The 21512-nt window shown below is 32.6% G+C and overlaps 3 protein-coding genes across 4 annotated transcripts; 2 read left to right on the top strand and 1 right to left on the bottom strand.

The window, feature by feature from the left end:
* Nucleotides 1–2392: 2392 nt before the first annotated feature.
* On the bottom strand, nt 2393–6465 carry NYC1_2 (protein NON-YELLOW COLORING 1). The gene is made up of 10 exons (NM_001358943.1): nt 6051–6465; nt 5843–5921; nt 5575–5710; nt 5276–5350; nt 4957–5152; nt 4596–4664; nt 4290–4429; nt 3999–4121; nt 3507–3699; nt 2393–2991 (listed from the first exon to the last, which is right to left on the bottom strand). The coding sequence occupies exons 1-10, from the start codon at nt 6399–6401 to the stop codon at nt 2806–2808; spliced, it is 1548 nt and encodes a 515-aa protein (NP_001345872.1). The 5' UTR covers nt 6402–6465; the 3' UTR covers nt 2393–2805.
* Nucleotides 6466–9246: 2781 nt separating this feature from the next.
* LOC100796476 (ribulose bisphosphate carboxylase/oxygenase activase, chloroplastic) lies at nt 9247–13292 on the top strand. Of its 2 annotated transcripts, XM_003534151.5 has the most exons (7): nt 9247–9813; nt 10888–10998; nt 11114–11212; nt 11324–11434; nt 11522–11825; nt 12110–12249; nt 12341–13292. In XM_003534151.5, exons 1-7 carry the CDS (start codon nt 9661–9663, stop codon nt 12875–12877), a joined length of 1455 nt encoding a protein of 484 aa, XP_003534199.1. In that variant the 5' UTR covers nt 9247–9660; the 3' UTR covers nt 12878–13292. The 2 variants fall into 2 exon arrangements, with proteins under 2 accessions (XP_003534199.1, XP_040860959.1); XM_041005025.1 differs by having other exon boundaries at nt 9421–9813; nt 11324–11825.
* Nucleotides 13293–17681: 4389 nt separating this feature from the next.
* Nucleotides 17682–21168, top strand: LOC100795956 (uncharacterized). Its single transcript, NM_001255151.2, is given in 5 exon segments — nt 17682–18065; nt 18183–18220; nt 19482–19752; nt 20009–20295; nt 20520–21168. Coding segments are annotated over 5 exon segments (1395 nt in total). The 5' UTR covers nt 17682–17708; the 3' UTR covers nt 20962–21168.
* Nucleotides 21169–21512: the final 344 nt, after the last annotated feature.

Below are 21512 nucleotides of genomic sequence, written 5' to 3'. Positions count from 1 at the left end.
TTACTATTGTTATTAATAGTTATAATTTTGATAGTTTTACATAAAACTCGCCATACACTATATTTCAAATCCAAAACATAAGGGAACAGGCTTTCTCGTGATTTAAAAAAAAAATATAAAAAATGCTATAACTATTATTACTATGTACTGATTAAAATTGATTTATAAATTGGGACCAGCTAAAAAATATCCTCGAATGATTTGAAAGCTCGGAACAAGAACAACTCCAGAAAGCTAGAGGAGGGTCCAACCAATGCTTTATTTTAATTTTTTTATACATACATGATACAGCAAACTGTTTGATAAACCAAGTATTCCCAAATGACAAAAACGACGGAAAGCAACTGAGCAGTGATTAGCGGAATTGAGCATCAAAATCACAATCAGCAAAACATTGTTCAGTCTTTCAACGTGGCATTCACATTCACACCACTCAGGTATTATATATGTTATGTCAATTCGATTAGCCCCACAAGATAAGCCGAATGGCATAGGTAGAAGATTTTTATACTTCAACTATTTATTATGATTTGTAAGTGATTTGTAAAATTACTTTAGTATATGTGTCATAGATAAATTAATACAAGTTGAGAGATAAATGGCCTTCCAAAAAAAAAACTAGTTGAAATAAACGGGCCCATAAGCAAACCAGTTGAGATAAACACAGCACTTTTCTTTGTTAAAAAATTGGATAAATTATTTACTTTTCTTCCATAATTAAGAAGAAAAATACCTTAACTTTGAAAAAAAAAAATCAAAGTGACACGTTAACTAAAAATAATGTCAAAATAGAATATAAAATAGAATATATAAATAGATAATAACCTATCTTAAGAATTAATTTTTGAGGTTGAATTAGACAAGATATAACATATGCATTTTTGGTAGTTCAAACCCACATTAAACTTTAACTTTTTAATGTTAATAAATAAGTATCTCTAATAATTGTTTTACGACATTTACTTTTAATATCATTTAGCTTTTAAATTTTAATAAATAAAATGAAGTTTTGAATACCTTACTCTTAATTTTATTATCATCAAAATACCCAAAATTTTCGAGCTTTTGCATTCTTTTCATCCCAAATGTCTTGTAATTGGAGTCCATCAAAAAGTTCTCTTCTTTTACTTCATTATACTTTTTATGGCAAATTTGTATCCAATCTGAACAAACACCAAGTGTTTCTAGTTTCTAGTTTCAAGTTTTAATACATGCTTGGAATGAACTGATTTTAGAGAAAATATTCCTTTTTTAAACTCTTTCATGATGTTGTAAAAAGGAAAATTACTTCTCTGAAATTAACCTAAACGCCTAAACTCCGGTTAATTTTGGATCATTTCAGTCTGAAAAAAAAATCTCAAGTAAAAGATTCAAGCTGAACAGTTAAAAAGATAAATAGGCACATGGAAGACTTACCGGAAGCATACATAGTTACATACGAAAGGCATCTATAGGGAGGATGCAACGGAAGTTTAAATGTGGAAGGAATGATGTAACATTGAAATATAAATTTAGCTTCTTGAATTCCTATGAATTGGATATGCATCTTTATTTTGTTCTAAATTTCAAAATGCCATCAAGTGCTTCCTTGTTAGCTTCATTGTCATATAGTCTATTTTAGATTTTGATGGAATTTAGTCTAATAAAATTGATTTTGATTTATTAAACAAAGGGACCTCAAACAGAAATTGCCCTAAAAGATCATAATGCAAGTTTATCTGTTATTAAACAGCCCTTGCTCTTAGCCAATCAGTTTCGTTGTAAAGATATATATAATCATTAAAATTTGAGAACCGGGTTAGGGAACAATAATATTGATACGTGATTGCTAGATAAGAACCACATGCTCCAAATTATTTGATCGGCGAAACTATGATGCGAATAATCCATATTCCTTGTCAGAGTACATGTGCTAGCCGACACAAACTGTATAGAGCAATCTTAAAAATATGCCAAGTTTTGACCCAGAACACACAATTGTTTAAACTTATTATCTGTAAAACAGATATATAAAAAACATTTAATTTAAAATTATTACTTTTAAATTTAAACAAACTCATCCATTAGCATTGTTCGTGATATTAAAAAAAGCTGTTGGATAATGTTCTACTTGGTATGCATATCCAACACAAAACTCACGCATTTTTACATAATTAAATTTATGTCTGTATTTTTACATAATACTTTTGTCTTTTAAACGTTCATTATAGCATTAATCAACATCCAAGTGAAATTTGAATTAGACCTTTAAAAGTAAAGTCTCAGTTCGAATTCAAATCTTATTGATAAAAGAAACGTAATTATAAGGAAAACTTCAGTACAAAAGATTAGATTTTCCAATAGAGATTAGTGATTTGCAAAACTGAATTTACACCTATGATGCAGTAACCAAAAAAAATGTATATAGCATTAATAAAAGCGTTGTGTGTTGTCCAATGTCCAATATAAATTTCAGATTTTAGCACACTGATAAATATACATTCAAATAAATATATTGGGTAGAAAATATGAAATTTCACTAGTCTACAATTCAATGAAGGCTATACATAGTAACATACTATGACTATAAGCATCTTAATGAAGAATGCTGATTGCAGGGCAGCCTATATACATAGTACATGGGGAGCCAAATGTCTGAGCTAAGGGTGTCAAATGATAATTGTTTAGGTGGACATGGTGGGAAAAAAACAGATCCACTTTGTTTATAACTTAGACTTTAGATTCATTCTATTGTCTTGATGATTTCAGGCACCAATTACCTGTCCACAAAAGCAAATGCATTTTTGCATTGGCAGCAATACATCGTCATGTTCCAGGCAAATTGCTGCCTGTGCTGGAAAGAATTATGAAGGCACAGACAACTGAAAGTGAGAAGACTGATAACCAGGTGTTCTCTGTGTACATTTCCATTGCATCAGTGAAAGAAAACCGGGCTCGATCTTCGGCCCAATTACGAAGTCGGTCTGCTTCAGCTGCATATAATGCTCTTCCCTGAAACATACACATGGCTCTAAGGTTTTTTTCCAATTTATATCTCTCCATTTAACCATAACTACGTAGCAGGAAAAATCCATGTCCCAAATTGTGTATTGATAGTGTCTGATAAGAGTTTATAAAGCTTGAAGGTGAGGGGTACCTAAGCTTTATAAGCTCTAATCAAGCAATATCTCTAGTAAATGTGGGACTTGAAGTTTTCCTAATAAATTTAGATTAAAAATTAGGACACATTCCCAACTTGGTCCAGAAAGCAAATTATATTGATTTTAAATTAAAAATTTCACTGAAATATAAGATAAATAAATACCATGTTTAAGGATGAACATTCATATGCACGTGCATGCTTAATCCTTCTGGTCAGCCCTAGATGCTATTATAATTTTTCGAATTTGAACAAAAGTATCTTTGAAATTATTGAGACTTTTTCTTTTATGAAGTATACCATGTAGTGAAAGTTTATATTATCATAACATAATATATTTTGATTTCATCCTCAAAACAATTGTCACCTGATCATCAAACCAGCGACCTTGCCGTAACCAAGCAGTGATCAAAGCAAGTAAGATTCTGGGAGGGGTCAAGTAATTGATAGCTTTGCCTGTTCCCTTAACAACCCGCATCCGTGGAACTAGTGTTCTAGCAACAGTTTCGGGAAGCTCACAGATGATGTTAAACATCTGCCTGTTTTGGACCGTTGAGCCACTGTGAAAAAACATAGTTAGCACAATTATGAAGCAATATTCATTTGATCATAGAAAGTTATGTGAAGTAAACACAAGAAAGTTCTTAATTGTGGGGTAAAAAGAGACCGACTATGTTATGTTCAAATAAATAACTAGTTCTTATAAGAACAATGAGGACCACCAGAAAATATTGTTGAAGGCCAGAAAGAAATTAGAACTTTAAAATTAGCAAGCTTACGGAAGTGACTCATGCAAAATAAAATAAAAAATAAAAAACCACTTCGGAGAACTTAAAACGTGTTTGCAATAGAGATATACCTTAAAAGCAGATCTGTAAGAACCATGCCAGGAGATGCAGTATGGACACCTACTTTGGATCGCTTGCACTCCTTTAATAGTGATCCTTGAAGTTGCCTAAGGCCACACTTTGTAGAACCATATCTACATATTAAATAGAAAAGAAAGAATGGTAAGCATCATTAGCAACCACCACCCACCATGATTTTTGAAGAACATATATGTGTGTGTGTGAGAGAGAGAGAGGGAGTTTTGCAAAAGCTTAGTGGAATCATCAGCATCCTCCCATAAGAGAAACTACATTCTACTTACACGGCAGTTAAAGGTGTGCTAGAGCCTCCAGAACCCGCACCATCCATATTAAATATGTGACCTGCATTGGCTTGGTTTCTCATAATACGCACAGCTTCTCGTGTGCAGAGGATAGATCCAACCAAATTTGTTGAGACAATCTACAACAATTATAGACCAATCAATTTATCAAGATAAGGTTAAAGACTAAAAATTGATAATTTGGGAACACAACTTATACATCTCAGTCTCAAGACTAATAGAGTGACTATTAAACTTAACATTATATTTTAGCAAAATAAATAAGAAATTATTTGTAACATATACCTGTTTAATATCTTCATCACTAAACTGAAGCAATGGTCTAAAACCTTTATTTGTTCCGGCGTTGTTTATCTGTTGAATAGTTTTGACATAAAAAATGCAAAAAAGATTAGAACCAGAAACATAAAAACTGCATTCTGCAATGGAAAACTTAACTTTCACTGAAAGGGATAACAAGCATATTAGTATAGTCAATTAGCACAACAGTTCCTTTTCTCCAAAACTGAGTAGTTTTCAGCTATTAGCTTCAATAGTCAGTGTTCATGATGTACAGGTTTCCCTCTTTGTTTAGATTCTGTATGCAATTCTCTGGTTTTATTCATGAAACCCGATGATGCTCAACGACAACAACCAAAAAACTTACCCAAATGTCAATATGACCAAGTTCTTTGACAGCGAAGTTAGCCAGTCTCTGCACATCATGAGGCTCACAAACATCACAAGAAATGCCTATCACTTTTGCTTGAGAAAGCTTTGTCAGAGAAGAGCCAACTGCATTGGCAATGCCTTCCTTTAGATTTTCCTCAAGCTCTTTGATAGTGTCTTGCACAGACTCGGGGCTGTCTTCACAAAATGAGAGAGTGGGGAGCAACGACATGTTGTTAGTAACGTGCAGATGAAAGCCACAAAATACTATATTATTTCAATCTCTATAAAATGCTCTCATAGTTCAAAAATACCACCTGCGAGAGGTAACAATCACACGATCCCCGGAAAGAAGAAACTCGCGAGCTAAGGCTTTGCCCAATCCCCTTGTACTGCACAAACCATTTACAAGATGCAATAAACAATGTCATGAAAACATCACTAAATATTGATATTATTACATAACATCAAAGTAAACCAATTCACAAAGCCATATATGTTCATGTAATGATCATTTCTGTCTTCCACATCAAGCCAGAAATACATAAGATATCACAGGTTCATTAAATAGCAAAAATGATGGTAATCACTTAAGAAGAGCATTAAGTTACTTTACCTCCCCGTTATGACAACATTACGTGGACCTGCGCGACAATGTTCCTCCAACACCATGTTAGCACCTATCATTGTCCCAATGATTACTCCTCCTAGCCAACTATACCATATTAATGCATCCATCTGACTGTCTCCACCTTCACAAAAAAAAAAAAACTCAGAAAATTTAACATCCCATTTGGGGAACCAAACCAATGCATAACAAATAACAAAGTAACTAGACTTTCATATACACTAATACTAGTTAGGAAAGTTGCACATAGGCCAACCTGACATCTGAAATCCAATTGAAAGGATGACCCCAGTGCTCATCATAGTCACAATATACCTTCCAATTTGAATGGCAATCTTGTTTTAGCCAATACACAAAAACAGTTAGTTATGTTCAACATTCAATACTACTACAATATCAACCAAAATATAAACTCAGTAACATAACAAAAAAAGTTAGAACCATTATAAAAAACAAGAACTTACCGAGGATAGGAGACCCTCCACCTTGACCACAGCTTGGCGATACTCATCATCTGATTTTGAACCCACCATGAAATTCCTCAGCAAGATAGACTTGAGGGAACTCCAAAACCCACTTTCCCTTTTGGTTTTCTCTTCATTTTTCTTCAAATTTCGAAACTTTTTCTCCTTCACATCCCCACCATCCTCAGTCCTAAAAGCCCTGCACACTTTCACAGAGAACTGATCATAATTTTTATGGCCAAAACCAAGCACCCCAGGTGAAGGGCATGAGCCAAAGCCTCTCCTGAGCAACCTCGTTTTGTGTTGGTTCAAACTTTCTGGGAAAACGTGGAGCTTCACAACTGTGGCCATGGATGTGATGATAGAAAGATGCAAAGTTCATGGAAAAAAAATGTTTGGTGACTGAAAACTGTTCAATTTGAGATGGCTTGTTGTTGCTTTATTTATTGTTATCTTTTTGGTGAACACTGAAAGTTACGTTTTTGTAATTTTCTGGTGGAAAAAAAATATCCAGATGAAGCTTGATCTAAGGGATGTGTAACTAGATACGTAACAAGGAACATAGTAGAGTGTGATGACCACACGTTGAAGCAACCTAATCTTCATAGGTTAAAGACACGTGGCTTTGTGGGTCTGCGGCCACCTCACTTTTTCCTTTCTTGCTTGAGATTTATCAACCCTTTTCGAATTTATCTTAGAGTCAGAAAGGAAACTGAATAATTTGTATTATATTTTTTAGCAAAAACAAATCTTGTTTGTATAACTTTATTTTGTTTAAGGAATTTAGCTTCTAGAATTTGTATTATTATTATTATACTTAGATTGTGAAACCTTTTTTATATACAAGCATGAAGTATCTAATAAAAAATCATTCTATTGACGAATAAAAATTGTCCATAACAAAGGTACTCATATTTCAAAATAATGTAAGTTTTATTTTTGTTGTGAATGTAATAATTTTATTAGTGGATAATTTATTTTTTTTATAAACATTATTTGAGTCTTAAGACATATACAGATGAATTATCACAGTCTAATTCAATAAAACTTTATTTTATAACAAAATTTAATATAAATAATTAAATTTATCTCTAAATGTATGAAACGTTGTACAAATTGATTTTAGAAAGATAATAAATTTAAATTTAGTTATTAAATATGTAAAATACATGAAAAATTAATCTCCTATCATCCTATCACACTTTTGGAAAGTAAACCAATTTCACTGTTTACCTAAAAAAATAATCGTTCTATTGTCACGTTATTTTATTTATTAATAATATGAGTGATAAAATGAGTTAGGCTAATCGATAGGCCCGTGTAACCATTTTGAGGCAGGTTAGGCCAAGAATATCAAACCCAACCCATTTACATGTGTGGTTAGCCTTATTTCAGCCTATCAAAAACAGACTCGCAACAGGTCGGCACGCCGCACGGGTTAGCTTCCCGAGTTAAGTTTTTTTATTAATTAGGTAAAAATAATTTAAAAATAGTATAAGATTTCATATTTTTATTTTATTTTAATATAAAAGTAGTGTTATGTTTAGGATCCAATATAATCAATAAAAATAGATGTGTCTCTGGAGTAATTTTTTTGTCATCGTTAATATTGAAGACAAAGTAGGTAGAGGATCTAGATAAAGCAACAATTTATTTAAACTTTTTTTCCCGCATATTTTGTCTCATTTTCAAAATTTCAGGAATTTTATTCTTAATGTGTTTTGTTATGGTGGCATTAGAGTGTCACATTAATGAAATAAAAGTTCGTTGACTAATGACAAACAATATTTAACTAACGAAGAGGCAAAATTTGTAGTAATTTTTTTAAATGGGAAGTAAATTGTGTGAGAAAAAAAATTTGTAATACAATTTTGGGAAATTATAAAATATATAATTACTATAAGTTAGTGATTAACTCTTCTTTTGGTGAAAGATAACTGAAAAATAATGAAATGGAGAATAAAATGAGATGAAACTATATTCTACCTTAATTTAAATTTTTTTTATCTCAATTAACTTTCATTTAATTTTATTCCATTCTATCAAACACAAGTATGCACGAGAAAAATGTAGAGATTCAACTAGTATTGTTCTAGCAACATGCTTGTATCTTCCTCCCTCATGGTCCCATACTTAGGTGGATTTTATGTACGTGGGGTAGCTTTAGGTCCTACTTAGGTCATCTTCAATGGAAGATGTTTTACAAGTTTCTTAGGCTAAGTTTTTTTAAAAAAATTATTTTGTTCTTGGAACAAGTCTAATTGACATTAAGAGTTTTTTAAGTTTTGACATGGGTATTTTATACAACTAATTCATCTTCAAAGTTTTTTAAAAATAAAAATAATAATTTAATATGCTCTAAAATGCTCAGAGTGCATATTAAGTTTTGGTCATTGGAGGTGTTGGGATCCTTCCTCAGGTTAAAAATAAAATAAGTCTAACTACTTATTTCATAATGATTTCAAAACATAATTATTTAATGTTAACATACATAAAAAAAAACCTAAAACAACTCATGCTCCGTCTTCTTTACAACTCATTGGCATCTTTTGTTTCAAATTACAATGGACATTGGACATTCGTGAAATGCCATAATCCTTTCTTTTTTCCTTTTTTTTGTCAACAAATATTGCAATGCAATGTCAATTATTGAAGCTACTTCAACCAATTAAGCAAAAGGAAGGATAACAAATTACTAGTGAATACAAAATTCGATAAGAGTTAATTATCTCAATGATTGAGATTAAGGAAATGCTTGAATGTGACTTTTTGTTTTAGTTATTTCCCCCAAAAGTTTTATAAATAAACTATTTTGAATATTACTAATACAAGATCATTCTAGCTAAATCAACAATTTAAAATTTGAATAACACAACGTAACTATATTAATTAAACATTCAGAAAAACTGGGTTTTATTTGTTTCAAATTATTTTTTAGTGTCTTTTTTTGGTAAACGTGTATCTAAACGCGTATCTCAATCTAACATGTGTATCTGTTCCTACTTAGTTCTTCACTAGTCCAATTTGTTAAATGTTAATTTTTTTTCCCAGTGTGGAGGAAGATACCTGAAAATAGACACAAATAGTAAAATCATTATTTGTTTGAAGTTTGTATTTTGTGGATAGAATATAACTTAGTTTATTGGTGTCTGCCTAGTGCTTATAAGGAGGGAGTAACCTCTTTGATCTCCATTCCACGTTGTCCATTAAGATCGTGTGGTCAAGGACGTCTGATTAAGGTTGTGTGAGGAGGTGGTGATTTTGACTGATACACTACTTGTAAAGTGTCTAATTAAAAAAGTTATTTTAAATTGCAATAAATCATTTAAAAAATATATTAAAAGGCAAATAATTACTAATTTTTAGGGAAGGAAAATTTAGATTAACGAGTAGACAGAGAAAAAGAGAAAGGAAGATAAAAGGAAAAAGGAAGGAAGATTGGCAGAGGATCGAGGAACGCCAAAGACTCAAAGGCGAATATTTAGCTGAAAATAAATTCACACAACCCAAAACAAACGCTTTCTCTTTCTCTCTCTTCAATCGTTAACCTTTTTTTTTTTTTTTTTCCTTTCTTTCGCTCTTCTTTCCTTTGGTAATTGAATTCAGCAGCATGAACAACATCAACAACAACAGGTCTCAGGATCAACGCTCAAGACCTGCCAAGGCAGCCACTATCCATGGCTGCGCCCTCTCCGGCGACCTCGTTGGACTCCAGAGACTACTTCGAGACAACCCTTCTCTTCTCAACGAGAGAAACCCTGTTGTAAGATCCCCCATTTCCACCAACTGGGCATCCCCAAAATGTTCTCTTTTCTTTTTCCTTATGAAAAACTTCGAAAAATTAGATCTTTGTGATGTTGTGAGTGAAAAAGTCTGCTTTTGTTGATGGGGTAATGCCATTTTCAGTTCTCACTTTTTTTGTGTGTGAATTGGGAGGTTTGGAATTATGTGCATAGGTTTCAGATCTACTTGGTTTTGACTCATGATGGTGACTTTAGCAGCCAGGTGTAATTTTTTTCCTTGTATGATTAAGTGGTGGGTTTGTGATCTTAGGAGATATAAGGTTGTTTGGGTGGTTAAGAAAGAGGAGAAGGAGGGAAAGGTCACGGTTCTATCCCTCCTGTTAACTAAAATTAACAAACTAACAATTAACATTCGCTGATAAAAAAAGGTTTGCGATCTTATGAAATAGTACACTTAGTGGGGTGGTAGGAAAAGGATATCTATGTCATATTGGGATTACCTTGACTGTAGGACACTAGTTTGATTTGATCCTCTTTTTTTTGCTATACTAGTGCCGTTTTTGTTCAATATGTCAGCTACATTAGGAATTGGAGGACAAATGTGAGACAAGCATGGTGCCTTGGGTGTTAAATATGCTAGGAATGTATAACGGAGATTGATCAGGGGGTTACAGCTTATTGGCAATTGTTTTTCATGACATTTTTTGGTGTATTTTGGTTAAAGAGGAATTGGATTGGTTTTCGAGGGGAAGACTATATATGTTTAGACTTGTCATGGGGTAGGACTATTTTGTGGCTTCTCTTTGCTGATTATTTGTTGGGTTTTCATCTTGGGGTTTATGTGACAGATATGGCCAATGTATAAAGGGATAGGAGGGTGTTATCGACTATTTATTTCTTTGGTTGCTTCCTTTTGGGATTCAAGTTTTAAGGTTTTAAAAAGGGTGGGGTGTATGCAGGCATTAGTAAGCTTTTTTGCTTGGCTTGTCTATGTACTGGTATTTTGATTTCTTACTTTATAGGATTAGGATTTCATATGATCCTCATAAATTTTATGTGCCTGAGGCTGAGGATCTCATCTGTTATAAATGCAGATGGCACAGACACCACTTCATGTCTCTGCTGGTCACAATAGGACTGAGATAGTTAAATTTCTTCTTGATTGGCAAGGGGCAGATAAGGTTGAGATGGAGGCCAAGAATATGGTGGGTACAACGTCCATTTTTTACTGAAGTTATTCTTTGAATATAAATATGTATAATCTAGACTTCCAGTTATTGTCTTGTAATTCTGAAAAGGTTTCTTTGTATACTATTGCAGTATGGAGAAACTCCATTGCACATGGCAGCTAAGAATGGGTGCAATAAAGCCGCACAATTGCTTCTTGCTCGTGGTGCTATTGTTGAAGCCAGAGCAAATGTGATTATTTTTGTCATTTCATCTTTCATTTAATCTTGTTTAAATCTAGCAAGAATTGTTTTTATTGTTTTATAATGCATATAAAAGTTTGTTCCCAACTTTTTCTTGCAGAACGGTATGACACCTTTACATCTTGCTGTTTGGTACTCACTACGAGCAGAAGAGTTCTTAACTGTGAAAACATTGCTTGAGTACAATGCTGATTGCAGTGCTAAGGATGATGTAATGAACTTAATTTCCTGTTTTTTTTCCTGTTATTTTAACATTTTCGGTGAAATTGTCATAGATGCTCAAGACTATGAATTGCAGGAGGGAATGACTCCTTTAAATCATCTATCCCAAGGCCCTGGAACTGAGAAACTTAGGGAACTATTACTTTGGCATCTTGAAGAGCAAAGGAAGCAGCGAGCCATTGAGGCATGCAGTGAAACCAAAGCTAAAATGGATGAGCTTGAGAAGCAACTATCAAATATTGTGGGTCTTAATGATCTAAAAGTACAACTACGCAAGTGGGCAAAGGGCATGCTTTTGGATGAGAAACGTAGATCTCTTGGTCTGCATGTTGGAAGGAGAAGACCACCTCATATGGCCTTTCTTGGCAACCCTGGAACAGGTTTTTAGAATATCTTGCTCATATTAATGATTGATTGTTTTAGAATATCTCATTTATACTATCTTGCAATCAATATTGGAAAGATATCTTATTGTGCAGTTAATTTCATTGCCTCCATTCACCATTCCATGTTATACTATTTTTATTGAATTGTCATGTTTCTGTCTGAGCATCTTGGCTTGATCTTTGGATTGTATATACACATTTCCATGAACACCTAATTGGTATACTGGAATCGTATTTAGTTCTGAAATTAATTTATATTTGACTTGTGTATTTAATAGGTAAAACTATGGTAGCACGGATTCTTGGAAAATTACTCCATACGGTGGGAATTCTACCTACTGATAAAGTGACAGAAGTACAGCGGACCGATTTAGTCGGTGAGTTTGTTGGTCACACTGGTCCAAAAACCAGGAGGAAGGTATGTTATTGACTTTGAAATCCTTCGCCTATTACAGAAACCAAATTTTTTGTGTTGCTTAACGAGTTCAAACTTCAAACACTGCCTACAGATCAAGGAAGCAGAGGGGGGAATTCTTTTTGTTGATGAAGCTTATAGATTGATACCAATGCAAAAGTCCGATGATAAGGACTACGGGTTGGAAGCCTTAGAGGAGATTATGTCTGTCATGGACAGTGGAAAGATTGTCGTAATATTTGCTGGCTACAGCAAGCCAATGAAGCGAGTAATCACTTCTAACGAAGGTTTCTGTAGACGTGTGACCAAGTTTTTTCAATTTAATGATTTCAACTCAGAAGAACTAGCACAAATCCTTCACATTAAGATGAATAATTTAGCAGAAGATAGTTTGCTATATGGATTTAAGTTGCATACCGATTGCAGTATAAAATCCTTAGCAGCATTGATAGAGAGGGAAACAACAGAAAAGCAGCGCCAAGAGACAAATGGAGGTTTGGTAGATACCATGTTGGTCAATGCTAGAGAAAATTTGGACCTAAGGCTAAGCTTTGACTGTATGGATACAGAAGAACTTCTTACCATCACATTGGTAGATTTAGAAGCAGGCCTTCAGTTATTAACACAGTAATCATTCTTTGGCAATCTAGTAGATATTTTGGAGACAAGATTCATTTCAACTTACCTCAATTTTCACCATTGGATACACAGGTTTTACATCTGCACAATGAGCATGTCATGAATAAGTTTGCTACAATAGGTCGATTCTTTTGGGAAAATTTTTCCGTGTATTTTGTAATCGATAATGTTATATATAGGCTTTATTCATGCACTTTTTTTTTATCTGAATAATGATTTGTAGACACCTAATGCAAATCTATACCTTGAGAGAGAGAAATAGAAGAGAGATAATTTGATGAGTGACATGATGTTATAAAGAAGAGAGAGAGAGAGAGAGAGAGAGGGAGGGAGAAATGAGGTGTCAAATGAAATGAGTGTTTATAATGTTTAAGTAGTTATATATATCATTGTTTATCTGCCTTTCATTTTATCGTTTTCATTGTATGCTATTATTCATTGATGTTGGGGAGTAACGAAATCTTTATTTGTGGCTGTCCCAAAATATTCTCATTATTATTAACCATTAATGATTTGATAATTGTTATGCCTCTTTTTATTTTTTGAAGGTTCACTTTTGAGCCTATGTATGATTCTGAATGACCATTGGATCTCACGTTCATATTTGTTGAATATCGAGTTTTTCAAGCTTTTGGTCATTATGGTGTTCGAATATTAAAATAGGTTTTTAATAAACGATTTTCTATGAGAAAGGTTATTGTTATCACAAAATTTGCTCACAAAGATTAATTTTCTATATTTTCATGTGTAGGTCACAAGTTAAATTGATTTAAGATAGAAAATAATTTTTTCAATGTTTTTATTCAATGAAAATTCGAATTTAGCTTATTATAAGCATATATTTCAATTTAAAAAAAAATTCCCCTTAATAAAAATCACAAACCAGCCCACCTTAATAACTCATCTTTCAACTTGTTATATATTTAAATTTTAAACATATCCGTGAAGACTCAACTACTTTGTCATCGGGCAAAATTTGCAATTACGGGATGAATTAATGTTTTGAAAAAGATTATGGAATTCAAGCAATAAGACTAAACATTCTTTACCTGATTCTTCACCAAAACTTGTTGTGTCTTGAAAAGTAAGCACAATATCTAAACAAGCAAAATCAACTTGTTGTTCCCATTAACAAAATTCCAGGAAAAAGTGTAAATCCAGAACATTACGTGCAAGCCATTAAATAACAAACACTTAGAAAAATTTGCTTTAAACAAAGAGTTTCTTTCCCGGAAGAAAAACCAACAATGGAAAACAAAATATAAACAAAAACAGCAACGTTACATTGTCAAAGATTTTATTTGACTGAATATAAAGGTGACTAGGTGAGTGCTATTAAGTGATAAGAACAACCACTTATTTATCTAAAAAACACCATTACTGAAAAAAAATATTAACAAAAACTGATCCTCCAATACTTTTCAAACAAAGATGATATAAAAGAGAGTCAGCGATTGTTAAAAAAATTGTCACAAAAGAGTGGGATCTATGAAAACATAACAGAGTATTTTGCTTTCTCATGGATACCAATAATTAAAGGCTTTGTTATATTCAATTCTCTTTTTTTTTTCTAAGTAGACTCCCCTTACTAATATAAATACTCACTATACTCAAAATACCCCTATAAAGTACATTCCAAAATTAATGTTTAATTTGTTGTATTTTGAAAAGTCTTTTTCGAATACAAAAATTTAAACATCATTTAAGAATGTACTTTTTGGAATACATAATTATAGGTTTTGGAGAATACTTTCCGTAATACTATTTTAATTTTGTGTTCTAGAAAGTACTTTCGAGTGGTAAAAAAATTTCAGGAAAGTACATTTTAGAATTTAATGAAAAAAATATTGCATTTGTTTCAAAATTCAAAAAGATGATCATTTCAGTAAAATAGCAACAAAAAAAGCAATCTAATGTGTCTATACTCCACGGCTAGAACCTCTAACCAAATTAAACAACATGTGCAAATCATGTATGGAAATTCAAAATTTGTAAGCATTTTTCCTAGTTTGTAGCAAGATAATAAATTTATCAAATAAGTAAAACCAAGAAAATGAGGAAGAAATGAATGTTTTGTTGCCATGGAAGTAAAATTTGGAGTGAAAGAAAGGAAGGATTCTAATGAAAAAGAGGGGGAATATTTTGTTGTCCTAGAAGAAGTGCATTGTTGGGAGGGGGGAGGGTGCAGTCGTGTGAGGGAAAGAAGGTTTAAGATAAAACTCCCTTTTGTTTCTAATGACTTGTGGAATGATGATAATGGATAGGATCCTATAATGTCCTCATATCCACATTTTAAAAAAAACACTTGTACCCAGTCTCATGCTCGTGCAGATAGCAACTTTAATTCTCATCTCTTCTCTTTATTTGTTGGATACTTATATACCCATATTCACAATACCCTCAAACTTTTTTCTTTCCCTCAAATGATTGCACAATCCCCCTTCCCCCCAAAACTTGCACCACCCCCCCCCCCCCCCCCCCCCCCCCCCTTCCTTCTAGGACAACAAAACATTTCCTTTTTCTTTCATTAGAATCCTTCCTTTGTTTCACTCCATTTTTTACTTTCATGGCAACAAAATATTCCTTTCTACCTCATGTTTTTGGTTTAGTTATCTAATAGATTTATTATCTTGCTACAAACTAGGAAAAATACTTACAAGTTTTGAATCTCCATACATGATTGACACATGTTGTGTAATTTGATTACAAGTTCAAGTGGTGAAGTATAGACACATTATAATGCTTGTTTTGTTGCTACTTTACTGAAATAATAATCTTTTTGGATTTTGGAACAAATACGACATGTGTTTTTTCATTAAATTCTGGAAAATACTTTTTAGAATTTTTTTGACTTCTAAAAAGTACTTTTCAAAATACAAAATTAAAATTATATTTCAAAAAACATTTTCCAAAACCTATAGTTATGTGTTTTGGAAAATACATTTCAGAATGATGTTTAAATAATTGTATTTCAGAAAATACTTTTTGGAATAACAAAAATTAAACATCAATTTTAAAATACACTTTCTTAAATAATGATATAAGAATATTTTAACTATAATGAACATTTATACTGGTAAGGGAAATATACTTAGAAAAAAGGAAAGTGGATATGACAAATGTCTAATTAAACCAACTGATCCACTTAGTCTGAATTTGTTCTTAATTGTGTTTAGTATATCAAATATAATTCGGTACAAAGTTATACATTACTAAATATTTGATAATTTGAAGTACTACCGTACCTAAAAGAAAAAATAGTGATGATAATTACAGTAAAACATAATGAATATTTGAAAATAATAATCATAATATGTAAGATTTTTATTCATCAAATGAACCTGGCTTCAAGTATTTACCTATAAAATATCTATCTATATATATATATATATATATATATATATATAACAAATATAATTTATATCTAAATATTTGTTATATTTTATAATCAAAATTAAGGTCTTTAGATTTTTTTAATTGAGATAAATATTAAAATAATATTTTAAATTTTACTAGTTTGTAAAATAGTAATGTTTTAGAATAAAATCCTCTTCCTAGTTCCTATGACATTTTTTTCCTAACCAGTAACTATTTTCCCGAGGTAACTATTTTATTCATCTCATTTCTTGACTCTTGTTAATTCAGTAAGCGTAAATTTGAATTAGTTATCAAAATTGTATAGATCCAACATTTTAATCATTGACTTTCTAATAAACCATACTTTTTTTTTGAAGTGTAGTAAAATTTCATTTAATATCTTTCCCTTTTAATTATACACAACTTCTATTAATTTATACAATATATTCCTCATATATATATATATATATATATATATATATATATATATATATATATATATATATATATATATATATATCCTTTTCGTCAACATATATCTCTTCTAGTTTTTCATATATTTGTGTAAAAGAGTTTAATTTTTTTACATATAGTTAATATAAATTCTATTATACTATCAACTGATTAAAAATTACAATAAATACTCTTCTAATTTTTTTACGATAAATATAATTTTAAAGATAAGTATGATATGTATTGAAAATAATATATTAGAAATTAATAAACTTATTTTGCAGCTATCATTGGTTGAGTTCTATAAACTAAATAGTCAACTTTATTTTGTAAGTGTGTAATGCGATGATAAATTGGTCCATAAATGTCAAGTCTCATGTTCAAGATCAATAAAAAAAGGGTCACCCATCAAGCAACGTCCGAGCCTATTGAAAAATACTCAAATCTCACATCCTTTAAAAATGAAGTCAAATTATAATATATAAATAAGGAACAATCCTTATCTATTGAGCTAGTTTTTGGGATTGAGTTAGGCCTCTTACATTATTTATTTTAAGAATAAAAAGTATAAATTAATCTTATTGTTAAACTTGTGAGATCATTTTATCATATTCAATGATTAATTTAAAGATAAGTTGTATTTTTTGGAAAATCAATTTTGATATTTAATTATAAAATTTAGAAACAAATTTATCATTAAATTATTTACCGGAATAATTTATTATAATTTTTCACAGAAACTAAATTTTAATTCTTCATCGTATTTACTTTCATCAACCAATTTTACTATTTACCCCAATTTCCTCGATGAATCATGGAAGCTAAAAAGAAAGATATTTTTCTTAATAAAATTTTATTAAACCTCAAGTGGTGAGTGGTAGTAACTGCAATAACCGAACGTAAGTAGCAGGGTCGGTATTCGGTGACTGGAAAACCAAATCCTAATTTTTATGGTTATCAGAACACTCTCTTCTCTCTCTCTCTGTGTGTTTGCATAGCATAGAAAAACAAAAATGGTGCTAACTTCAATTTCAATAGTCTCTTCTTCATCTTCATTCCTCTCAGATTCTCCTTCCACTTCTTCCCCTACCACCAGAATCAGACCATTCTTCTTCCATTCCTCCAACCGAGCCCCTCTTTTTGTGTTCCCCAGAGCACACCTTCCCAGTGCTACCCTCAGAGCCTCTTCTTCTTCCGTTTCCACGCCGCATGAAAATGGGTCGCCGGAACAGTTCTTGAAGAGCAATTCCATAGCCGATTTCATGCGGTTCAAGCGCAGGGTCGATGGTGGTGCCAGTGCCGAGTTGCAGACTGCTCTTGTCAGCTACAGGAAGAGGTTCCCTTGGTCCCTTTTGCGCCCTTTCCTTCAGGTCGCTCTCTAGTTTCTTTCTTTTTTTTCTTTTTTTCTTTATCAATTGGGGTCTCTTTGATTTCATTTATTTATTGATGATGATGATGTTGTTCTGTTTTTGGTGATGATATTGTAGGTTGACTTGGTTTCCACAATTCACATCGCTGATGAAGAGTATGTGTTCGTCTTTCTTAACTTGTTCGGGTTTTGGATTTGGTAGTTGTTAGAAGTAATTAAAGATGTAATAACTTGATAAGTGAAAGGTTTTAATGACTATTGGTATGTGTGTAAGTGTGATGATAATTTCCAATAGAGGTTACTCTAGAAATTCTAAGAAATAATTTATTGGTGCTTATTTGGGAAGTCTTTAGAAGTCATCACTGCCACTAAAATAGAGGTTTTTAAGATGAGAAAGAACAACCCCAACTTGAAGAGGACATCATGTACCCAAGCAGAAGAGATGTGAAAGAGTTTCTTGTGAGTGGGAGAGTGTTCCCATTCTTGGTAACCTTTGAGTGAAGGACTCGAGTTTGTAGGGTGATACACTATTTGTGAAGGGTTTTTTCATGTTTTTCCAGAAAACTTGGAATCTTATTTGCCATATAAATATTTGTTGAGATAGGAAAGTGGTGCTAAACCGGGTTAAATTTGCCTTTTTTTTCTTTGTATTTTTATTTGTAGTGTTGATTGTGTGTATTCTATCCTTTGATCCTTGTTGTATGTGCGGAGGGTTTTTCCTCATCAGAAAGGAAGTGAGAAAATTATGTGGTTCTGTTAGTTATAAGGAATTAAGAGAAATCTATTACGGGTAAAGGGGGATGTTGGAATTCTAAGATGAACCAAAGATGTTACAGGAGTTCGATGAGAATGGTTTTAGATATATATGTCCATGCACGTCTAACAAACCACTGTTTTGCAGCTCTCGTGGTTTTGGATAAGATCAATGACATTGCATATTGATGATTAAATTCAAACTTCTGGTTTGTTATTGTCAATGTGAACTTCTATTGATAGTATTAATGACCATCGGAGGGGTATATGTTAAATGGTTTGTTAAGTGACGATGCTTGCTTGATAGGATTTTTCTCCCTCCAAAATATGTTGGTTCATTATGAACTCGAAGAGCAAAATGATCATCATGATATTCAAACATTGCAAGGGGGGAAGGGGGGATGAGATATCTGTACCTTCGGTGTATTTTCTAAACTGCATTCCAGACTAATTACAACATGCTAGCTTTTTTGGTACGGACAAACTTCCTAGTTTTTAAGAAGTCATTAATATAAACACTTTTCTAGTTTTGGACACTATTTAAGATTTTCTTTTGATAAGTACATGTGTTTTTTGTTTCGCTAACTTAATTTGTTTATTTATTGGTTTTATGTTTTATTTTAAACTAATATTAACTAATCATTTGAATGATCCTAATAAGCAGGTATTTTCTGGCCCTCCAAAAGGAACTCGAGAGCTATGATTGTGTCCTTTACGAAATGGTAGCTAGCAGGGAAAGTTTAGAAAATAGAAGAAATGCTACTAATACAAAAAGGTTAAAAAGTTCACGCACAAGGGGTTTTAACATTTTGGGATGCATCCAAAGACAGATGGCTCGAATTCTTACACTTGATTTCCAATTAGATTGTCTCAATTATGAGTCTTCGAATTGGTACCATGCAGATCTTGATTATGAGACCTTCAAATTACTTCAGGTTTTAAACTGCTAATTTTTCTTGCTTAATATTGCACTGACTATGAATACTACAATTGGGGTGTTGTTGTCCTTTCAAGCCAATATCTGATTTCATACATTGCATTATTCAGTGTCATTTCATTTGGTTGTCTCATATAATATAGCTAATAACCGTTATTTGAAAACCTTCAAATAATCTGAATGATTTCCACTGAAATTTGAGCACTTTCAATTTATTTTCCTTGTTCAGGTCTAATTTCATTCTTTAATTTCAGCTTGAAAAAGGTGAAAGCTTCTTTTCTTTTGCAAAAGATATGACTCTTAAGTCTACAAAGGCAGTATTGCAGCCAGCTTCAATTCCGGAAGATCTTGACCCGTTGAGATCCAAGCTTTTATGGGCTTCACGTGTACTTCCTATGCCACTTGTTGGCCTTCTTATCATTGGAGGTGTTTGTACAGATGTGGGAACTCAAGCATCAGAATATCCTGAAATAGAGGCACTGTCAAGGCTTGATTTTGGTGCTGCCTTGAAGGTCTTCCTCGCAAAGAGACTTACATCTGAGTAAGTACCTGACATTTATTCTTTTAATACAAACTCTTGTTTCTGTAGGTTGAGTTATGAGAACACACTTTACATTTTCATTTGAAAGTATAGTCCAAGACATGAAGCTTTGTTGATTATCCCATATTTTGCTCTTGTAGAGACTGCATAAACATAATCATATTACTCTTGTTGAGTCACTATTAAAAACTTGGGTATTGATGATGGCACATATTCTTGTTAAGGTTCACACTGGTGACAGCAGATGTAGAGGAGAAATCGGTTATAATTGGTGAGAGAAATAGAGTAGCAATAGAGGCCCTGAGAGCAGCAATGGACAAGGGACACAATAAAATTGCAATACTATATGGGGGTGGCCACATGCCAGATCTTGGGAGGAGATTGAGAGAGGATTTTGATTTAGTCCCATCTAATGTACAGTGGATAACAGCTTGGTCCATAACGAAAAAGGACCTAAATACTGATTCATTTCCATTTCTGAAGACAATTGCTAAGGCCTCAGGCTGGCCATTGAACCGCTATCAGACCTTGGCATTGCTCATCTTTTCATCAGTCTTAGCATTGGATCTGTGGTTCTGGGAGCTCTTCTTTGGCACTGCAGTGAATTGGGTTTCTGAACTTGGCTCAGAACTTCTTCGGTATGTTGATAATTCACCGATGATATGATCATTGCGGACTCAGAAAATTCATACTAATTGCTGAATAGGATGAAGAAATGTTGTATGTGCCACTGTAAATATCAAAAGCTTTTATATTTTTATTTTTATTGACAAATATAAAATTCCAGATGTTCCCATTTGTCAAAGTGTTTAAATGATACGATTGTTTGCATTCAATGAACCTTAGCCATTAAACAATGCTTTATTTGCTAAATATATCTTGGTAATGACTTAATTACACCCGATTGTTTACTTTTACTACCCTCCATATCAGGTTGGTCTACAAAGTATTTACCAAAATGGGTGATTTAAGTCACCTTAGTTACTAGTGACACTACTCGACAAGTTGTCACTTGAGTGGTGTCACTCAAGATGGTGTCACCAATTATAGTGACTTAAAGATTTCGTGGCATCACCTTGGGTGGCTTCACCAGTTCTTATAATTGTTGGTTTGGTGGTGTCACTATGGGTGACTTAGCCTAGGTGGTACCAGACTGGGTGGCTTCCCCCAGTTCTTCTGGTTTGGTGGTGCCAACTTGGGTGACTTAACTCAAGTGG

The sequence above is a fragment of the Glycine max genome, chromosome 9 (genome assembly GCF_000004515.6).
Source record: "Glycine max cultivar Williams 82 chromosome 9, Glycine_max_v4.0, whole genome shotgun sequence".
In the NCBI taxonomy this organism is placed as follows: Eukaryota; Viridiplantae; Streptophyta; class Magnoliopsida; order Fabales; family Fabaceae; genus Glycine; species Glycine max.
This window is presented reverse-complemented; position numbering and strand designations above follow the sequence as displayed.

Coding starts and splice junctions, on each gene's coding strand:
- NYC1_2 (NM_001358943.1), bottom strand. CDS start 6,401: ATGGCCACAGTTGTGAAGCTCCACGTTTTCCCAGAAAGTTTGAACCAA. Junction 5,922..6,050: donor TGGAGGGTCTCCTATCCTCG/GTAAGTTCTTGT, acceptor GGCTAAAACAAG/ATTGCCATTCAAATTGGAAG. Junction 4,430..4,595: donor GTGATGAAGATATTAAACAG/GTATATGTTACA, acceptor TAATTGTTGTAG/ATTGTCTCAACAAATTTGGT.
- LOC100796476 (XM_041005025.1), top strand. CDS start 9,661: ATGAACAACATCAACAACAACAGGTCTCAGGATCAACGCTCAAGACCT. Junction 9,814..10,887: donor TCAACGAGAGAAACCCTGTT/GTAAGATCCCCC, acceptor TTATAAATGCAG/ATGGCACAGACACCACTTCA. Junction 11,826..12,109: donor TCTTGGCAACCCTGGAACAG/GTTTTTAGAATA, acceptor TGTATTTAATAG/GTAAAACTATGGTAGCACGG.